Source organism: Morone saxatilis, unplaced genomic scaffold (genome assembly GCF_004916995.1).
Source record: "Morone saxatilis isolate NCDOM2014 unplaced genomic scaffold, NCSU_SB_2.0 Contig0, whole genome shotgun sequence".
Taxonomy (NCBI): domain Eukaryota; kingdom Metazoa; phylum Chordata; class Actinopteri; family Moronidae; genus Morone; species Morone saxatilis.
In genome coordinates this window covers 20,859,384-20,867,452 of record NW_023339650.1, presented here as the reverse complement: position 1 = coordinate 20,867,452, position 8,069 = coordinate 20,859,384, and the positions used below count along the sequence as shown (strand labels likewise).

The 8,069-nt window shown below is 39.8% G+C and overlaps 1 protein-coding gene across 1 annotated transcript in view; it reads right to left on the bottom strand.

Moving 5' to 3' along the window:
- Positions 1–569: 569 nt before the first annotated feature.
- The window catches only part of LOC118335317 (phospholipase D1-like), a gene marked incomplete in the record, with an annotated part of 25,079 nt that continues 17,579 nt past the window's right edge, over positions 570–8,069 (bottom strand). Inside the window, 5 exon segments of the mRNA XM_035671587.1 lie at positions 570–4,562; positions 5,164–5,281; positions 5,554–5,707; positions 6,330–6,464; positions 7,683–7,732. Coding sequence (XP_035527480.1) covers positions 4,338–4,562; positions 5,164–5,281; positions 5,554–5,707; positions 6,330–6,464; positions 7,683–7,732 — 682 coding nt within the window.

Here is an 8,069-nt window from a genome sequence, read left to right as displayed (position 1 = left end):
ATGGTTATATATCCCAGTAGAGGAACAATATTATTGTCCTTATTTTAAGAGACCACTTGCATTTCGTTTAAGAAGTTGTCTTGTCCAGTGTTGAAATGAAGCTGTGTTGTATTTTTTTCATTGTTTAATACAATGCAAAAATAAGAAGCTTCTGTTCTTTCTTTAAGACAAAGTAACTTATTTTTGAAAAAATTGTGTCTTTTATAGTGACCAAAATACTTATTTAATAAGCTATCTTAAACAACTGAATCTTTATTGTTTGTAATAAGCACAATTTGCTTCATTTTTGGCATTTTTGGCTAGTTTTAAGGCTCATTACAGTCTTTGTGTAACTAGATTTTTATACTAGTTTTAAGAACTCTATCCAAGCAAAATTGTCTCACCCTATTGACAGATTTCTTTTAGACAAGAAAATCTGATTATATTAAAGAATATGTCTTTTGTTTCTAGAAGGACTGTTCCTGCAGTGCAGCTAATGTCCTGATTAACACAGTTTCTGATGACATGGAATATGAATATGAGCATGAATGACACATATTGAGTGAGAAACTGAAGGCAAAGTCACAAAGCCTCGTGAAGACCGGATCTCTTTTAATGCCTTAATACATAACTTATTTTTTCCATCATTTCACAAAAAGCGACATATGACGTGGTACTGCAGATCACTTAAGGGGTCGCCACAAGAAAACAACAGTCTGTGCAAATAGTGCATTTTCATAGACACAGTGATTAAAGCCAGACATAGAAAAGGAAAGGTCAGTGTTTCTCAACCTCTGCACACCAGCTTTGAGGAAACTGAGGCAACCGTTGAAGGTTTCAAGCTCCATTTACATCTGAAATGAAATCATGTGAAGCCTCGTTTCTAGTGTTCCCACAAGAAACAATAACTACAAAACCATTTAAAACCATAAATATAGCCACTTTTTTGGTTTGAACCAATGCAAAGACAATATTTTCAAAACATTTCCATTACAATTTACTTCTTTGCTGACGAACTTGTCTTATATCTATAGGGGGAATTCAGTGTTTTGTTGTCTTTTCACTTTCTATTTTAGTCATAAAAACAGGCTGGTATTGCACAGAACAGTGAAATTGACTTTAGTTTGCTAAATTTAAGGGGTACAGCTGCAATTAAAATATGAATTCATCACAAAAGATTAAAAACATGCACTGGAGCAGAGGTAGAAACACAGGGAGGTAGAGAGGAAGATTAAAAAGAAGAGCATATTTACGGTCCCACTTTCCATAAATAACAACAGTAGAGAAGTTTCAGGTGTGCCTAGCAGACACACGGCTTGTAGACGGGCACACTGTTTAGCATCGATAATGTCCATGGCTTTAAAGGCAACCATTCAGCTTACAGAGTTCATGCTTTTACCTGTAATGTTTAATGGCAACGAGCTGCTGTCATGCTGTCAACAGTTTCGTCTCGTTTTTTTTTTTTTATAGCACAAAACAGCATCATGCAGATCACTTACAGACCAACGAGGAAGACACTGAGGAATATTGATACTGCGTTCCAGAAATATCTGAAATCCAGAGACAACTGGGTGTGAATTTCAAGAACCACAAGGTTTCCAAAATAAAGAATTCTTAAAGTTCCTAAAGTTTTAAATTCTTGTTAAACTTGAATTAGATCTTTATTACTAAACCTTAAAGCTGCACTGATCATCTTTTGGCCACTTGATGGCAGCAGAAATTAGCATATTTTCATCTTTTAAGTGTATAAGGAGAACATGTAAAGCAAAGGGTTGCTCATTTACACATTTGGAGTTCTGTAGCTTCTAGTGTTGGTTTTACGGCATAATTTACTGTTTTGGTTCAGTCTCAGCACTTTACATTACCTGCTCAGCAAACTGCACAGTTATACACTAGCTGGTGAACATAGTGGAGCATTTAGCAGTTAAACAGCCAGATATTTCCCTCAGCAGAGACCAAGATAAAACAGTGAATATCTGACTTATACTCATTTGGTTGAGACAAACAGGACTCTAAATTAATGCTAATATTGCTCCGTATCTACTGGATTTGTAAATAAGCAACTGTTTGCTAACTAGTTCGCCACAACAACAACACAACCACTTTTATACGAGGTTTTGCCCTCAGTGTGAACAGTCCTTTCAGAATTCATGTGACTTTTATGTCAGAACTTATCATATATAAATCCAAATTAAGCCCTGAGGCTATTAAAATTGTGTTTTCAGTTATTTCCTCTGCCCTCAATTGGCTAAAAAAACATCAGTTAATGGAGCTTTAAAAGTACAGAAAAATCCGGGAGCTAAAGGTGGAATAGAAGTTGCACCTTCAGTTCCTTAAACTTTACCGATCACACCACCATTGCCTGTTTGTGTAAAGTTGGCTGTTGCTTAAGAGTTTCCACCATCTGACATTGAATGAAACGCAGCATTATAATAAACTTATCATGCGTGAATCTGTGGGTTTGATGTAGTTCAAAAAAAGAACGATAGAGCTTCATTGCTTCCTAGCAGCTTCCTGGAAAGAATAAATTCTTTCAAATGTGAAAATGTACATTTATTTTTTTTACCTACGCTGTAATTAGCCACAAGTTCTTTCCAGAAAACATCAAGGAAATTATTCTAAAGCGCTACCAAAGTAACTACAAAGACCAGGTCACTTAAGGCTTAATGTAGAATCCACAGTATGAGGAATGTAAATGAATGTATGTACTGCATCAACATCAGGCTACACTCTTTGGCACTTGTGATTTCCTGTTTGACATAAATAAGTTCAGAGATATGAGACACACACGTTTTATAAAATGGCTGTAGACGTCCGACAGCTCCGACCCGGCTCTTCATCCCCTTCACTGCACAAGTCTTTTTAGTGTCTTTTCAGTCTGTCCATGCTCAACACAGAAGAGTCAGAGCTGCGTTTGCCGGCCTTGGACGTTGCATAGTGTTGTTAGAGAGCGAAGGAGCAAGCTGTTTAAAAAGAGAGAGATTATAGAGTTTGGTGGTGAGGGAGCAGGACGAGGCGTGTCAGGCCTCGGGTCACTTCCATTCTTCATCTTCTTCTTGTAAACATGAGGCCCAGGTTGTCAGGCACTGTAGAGTTCAACGCTCCGTCTGCTGGTCGACTTCTCTCCATGTTTGTTTGTCTGTGAGTGTTTGTGTGTTGCATCTGTTCAAAACAACAACGTTCTGCGTGTACGTATCAGTTGTTAGAGTCTACGTGTTTGTGTGTGTTGTTTGTATAAGAAGCAGTTGTAATCGTACTCATGTGCATTCAGTGGCACTGCTGGTACACAGGCTGTCTCACAACCACAGCTGACGCCATTTTGGGTTTCATTTTGGTTGCTAATGCTGCAAATTCAGGTAGTAAATAAAACAGTAAACCAGCTTGTGTTCAGCTCTAGTTACTTATCCTAAATAACGTGAGCATTTTAAGCCCTGGGTCCAATCTTAAAAGGCATTATAGAAAAGGAAAACTTTTTTTTTACAACTTAGGTTATTAGCTATTGCTCACATTGGGCTAAAATCTTGGTACGTGGCCACATTGGTAAAAATAGGTCAGAGAGGACGATCACATAGGTTGAAAAGTACATTATTTAAAGCACTTTTTTGGAGGTCAAACACTGAAATGTCAGTAATACCCCCTCATTGCACAACTACAGTGAGTACAGTTGAACCACAATAGTCTGTGATGGATGTTTCACCTTTGTTTTCTCCTCCAAATACATTTGACTAACCTGGTGGTTTGTTTACAGTCTGTCTGATCTTGTTACTGCTCATATTTGCTTTGCTCACTGAACCTTTGTTCAGTCCAGTGCTTCAGCAGTTCCCATCCATTATAACAGAAATAAAAGTAAGGCTCTAAGTAGGTCACACATTTGCATATTATAACCACGTGTACAAATACAGACTTTTATCTCTCCTGCCTTTCAAACTTTCTTTCAAACTCTCAAAGTATTTGTTCTTTTTTAGTTCAGATTATAATGTTTGTGTTTGAGAACAGACTGCATCAAAATCAAGGTTTTAGTGCACAAACACCCGAGTTATAATTATTATTCTGCTTTTTTAGGCCAAAATCATATTGCCTGGAAGGCTCTATTCGGGGCAAAAAAAAAACACTAAACTTCATGCTAACATGTGACTACAAGGCACAAGTCAGATGTTGTCAGATACTGCTGTTAGTCATTTTTGTCTTAAGGGAGTAAATAAAAACAACAGCAGCAGATTTTTTTTGTCAAGCTGTGATTTTAAAAAGGCTGCGCAGCTGTTTTCCTCCAAAATGGCGTCAGAGTGGGTTTAATGGACCTGTAAGCCGTCCATATGCAGTGCGTTAAACGCTTGAATGCACAGGTGAGTCCCTCTGCCTCAGGTCCAGACCTCCATGGGCACCATGGCCTCCTTTGAGCCGATGGGGGGAAGCAGGTTCTGCTCGCAAAGGAACTGGAGCGGAAACTGAACCAGGAAGCCGCGGATCTTTTTCAGCTCCTCGTGAGCCCGGGCCAGGTCCTCTTTGTCCAGGCCCTGCTTGGCCAGGAAGCCCTCAAGCTCCAGGATGTTACGGACATCGCTGGACGGCAGACAGCGGAATACCTGAGGAAAAGAAGGGCGGACGAGTCAGAGAGAGAACCAGGGTTTTATGTGTCAATGAACATGTATCGAGTGAGAGTGCTGCAGGAAAGAGTCCTAAAACCCAAAAATTAGTTAAAATCTTTGCACCTCCGGTTTCCTCGTCTCAGAGTCAGTGGGGTTTCTGAATGGATTTTTAGGTCTGTGGTCAACAATTCACAAATCTGCTGTTTATGTAAAAACATGGTGAAACATGCCAAGTAACATCTTCAGATAGTCCAAAACCCAAAGACATTCAGCTTACAGTCACATAACAGAACAGAAAAGACCACTGAATGTGTGGCTTTTTTGCTTTATAAACTACTTAAACAATGAATAAATAGTTGATTTATATTGATAATAATAGTTTGGGCTCTACTCACCTTGCAGGACTAATAATTGGGAAAACATTGTTTTCATTTTAGCAAGCTTACTTGCTCCTGCATCGGTTGCAAACGTCAACATAGTTTTCATCATTTTAACTGCTGATATTTCATGATTTAATAGTTAAAGAACTAAATAATATCTTTATTTCCATAGTGACAGAGTTAATGGCAACAGAAGTGGAGTAAGCCTGAGTTTGCACCTTCTGGTAAATAGTGGCGTTGCGAGCGCAGGTGGCCATCCAGACCTCCTTATAGAACTGGTCGCTGATGGGATCCGACACATCGATGGAGAGATCTGTGTGAGCGCCCAAAATGGTCCTGAGAAAGAAACAGAGAGCGGGACGTGAAGAAACACCAATAGGGCACCAGAAAAAGGGAAACGCTCAGCACTGCAGGAAACAGCGAGCTGAGATATTTGGCAACGAGAAGCCAACGTAATGATGAAATTTAAACATTCTCAGCAGGCACAAGAGAGACTTTTAGCCTGCAAATACATGAACAAATAAATCAATACTGTAAAGATAATTCACACAAATCAAGCTTGTACATAGATGCACTGGATAAAACAATAAAACAGGATGTTTCAGTACTTGAAGCACTCGAGGCGGAGCTGCAGGGCATATTTTCCAGCTTGGTACGGCTGCCCGTCCATCACCGCCGCCACCATCTCCGAGTCCTCCACGATCACCGCCACCTCACTGTCCCGCTTTCCCAGCATGCTCCTGTCGTTGATGTTGGCAGAACCTGCAGCGACACAAAGGAACAAGACAAGTTAGAGCACCGGAGTCCACCAGCAGATGGTGCCGCAGCACCTGATTTCCAACCGCATGTTCATCCTCCTCAAAAGACTAGACAAACATTTGTGGAGGAGGATCCGGGAAATATGGGAAAGCGTTAGGACTTCAAAATGCTGCTTCTCTTTAATAATACAACAACACATAGAGACGTATGTAACACTCACTGTGCATACATTTAAAGAGGTTAAATATTAAACATCTGAATGAATGAAGTGTCCCTCCAATGAGATGGCCAGCCAGTTTGATTTTCTTGTAACTTAGCTGTACCAGATGGTTCTGTGCCAAACGTGTACCATTTTACATCTTTATCCACAGAACCTCACTTTCCTAATAAAACATACTGTATGCAAATTCTAATAAAAAGAACATCCTCGTCTCTCTCTGCAGCTCCTGTTTCTTTCTCCTCTATTATACATGTTCAGTCTAGTGTCAGGGGAATATTTCATTACATCTGTCATCTTTTAATCTTGTAATTGAGAAATTCAAGCTGCTGCGTCAACGTCTGCTATGAAGAAAGTGTCTAACATGCTGGAAGTCAGTGAAGTGGCCACAAGAAAAAGCACGGTTACCGATTATGACGGTGTTGTCGTCAGCGATGAGCATCTTGCTGTGGACGTAGATGAGCTCGGTGACCAGCTTCCCCTCAAGCTCAGCGTGAGTCCTCAAACCAGCGATGGAGATGTAGTTCATCCAGTGTTCTCCCACTGGGAACAAGAAACAACCAGTAGGAGTCGCTCTTAAGAGGGTGTTTAATGTCTTGTTTGACAAATCTTCCAGAGCTTTCGGTTCGTTTAATCATTAAATTCAAACTGTTAAAGCTCATTATTGTCATTTTTGTCATTGTCTCTTTATATTGAAAGGAAGTCAGAGCTTTAAGAAACACTTGGCACTGATTAAAAGTTTGTGTGATTTGAGTAAAACATAAAAAAACAGCAGTGTGATTAAAGGCATGACTTATCTAAAAATACATGAAACCAGATTGCAGATGTGCAGTTTCCGTGTGGTTTTGGGGCAGAAATGTGGTTTGGTTGGCTGAGCTTTAAATTAAATGTTTCGTTAAATGATTCCCATATTACAGGTTACACATGCTGTGTATGACGGCTCTCCAGCTGTACATATAGAGCCTTTATTTATGCAGCAGGGTGACTTTACTGAGCACAAATACTCTCAAGTAAGTCCCTCACTAAGCACTTATATTTTTTGTCAATCTGCAAATTCACTGCTACAGTGCCACTAAATCCTGCACACTGGTCCTTTAAAAAGTAACTTAACACCAGAGTTTTGTATTTTTTCATTAGTTTTAATCTAGTTTTACATTTTTGTTTAGTTTTCAGAGCGAGTTTGGTTGTTCCAGTTTAGTTTTGACATCTGTATTTGCATATTATAATATGCCTCTTATTTTACTTTAGTTATTTAAATACACAATATTGTTTCAGTTAGTTTTTGAGTTTAGTTTAGTTTTAGTTACTATAGTAACTATAACAACCTTGTTTATCTCCAACATGAAAAGCAGTGAAGTGTAACCACGACAACAGTGATGTCACAGTGTACTGACACACCCTGAAGTACAAGTACACTGTGACATCACTGCAGCGAACCAGTGGAGGTCAGCTGCTGTTAAATTGCTCTTTAAGGTTGCTGTAGCAGCATTGTAAACTAAAATAATAATAATTATACTTCAGTGAGTATGAGTCTCAAATAAAGAGCTGGTTATCTCATCAGTTGAGATAAATAAAGGAGAATTTAATGTATAATTGATTAATGTACAAGCAACTATCTCTGATATGTTGTTACATGTCAGGAAATACCAGAGCTGCTACCAGCAGCCGCTGCAGGTTACTGCTGCTCATACAGCCGGTGTTACCAGCTCCTCTGTCCCGCCCACAGACGCTCACAGTTCAAAAGCGTGGACTCTGACTTACTCTCTTTTCTGAGCTGGGAGATGATGGAGTGGTCTCCTCTGATCATGGTCCTGCAGGGAACAGAGGGACAGAGATGGATGAGCGGCAGATCTACATTCCTCACAATACAAGCCTCTGTGTTTCACTGTGTTTGCATGGGGTGGGCTCAGTGTTTACTCAAGAATGCAGGCTAGACAATGAACGTCAGCCTCAAAAGGAATGGCATGCACAGACACACACACGTATGATGTATGTTGGTTTACAGCTCTGTGGTTAAAGAGTTGAGGTGTGGCGGTAATCTATCAGTGGCTTCTTCCGGGATTTAATCCTCAAACAAACAGCAGGTGGGTTCATGGCAGCTTTCTTGTCACATGGGCACACTCACGGACTCTCTCTCACACACACACA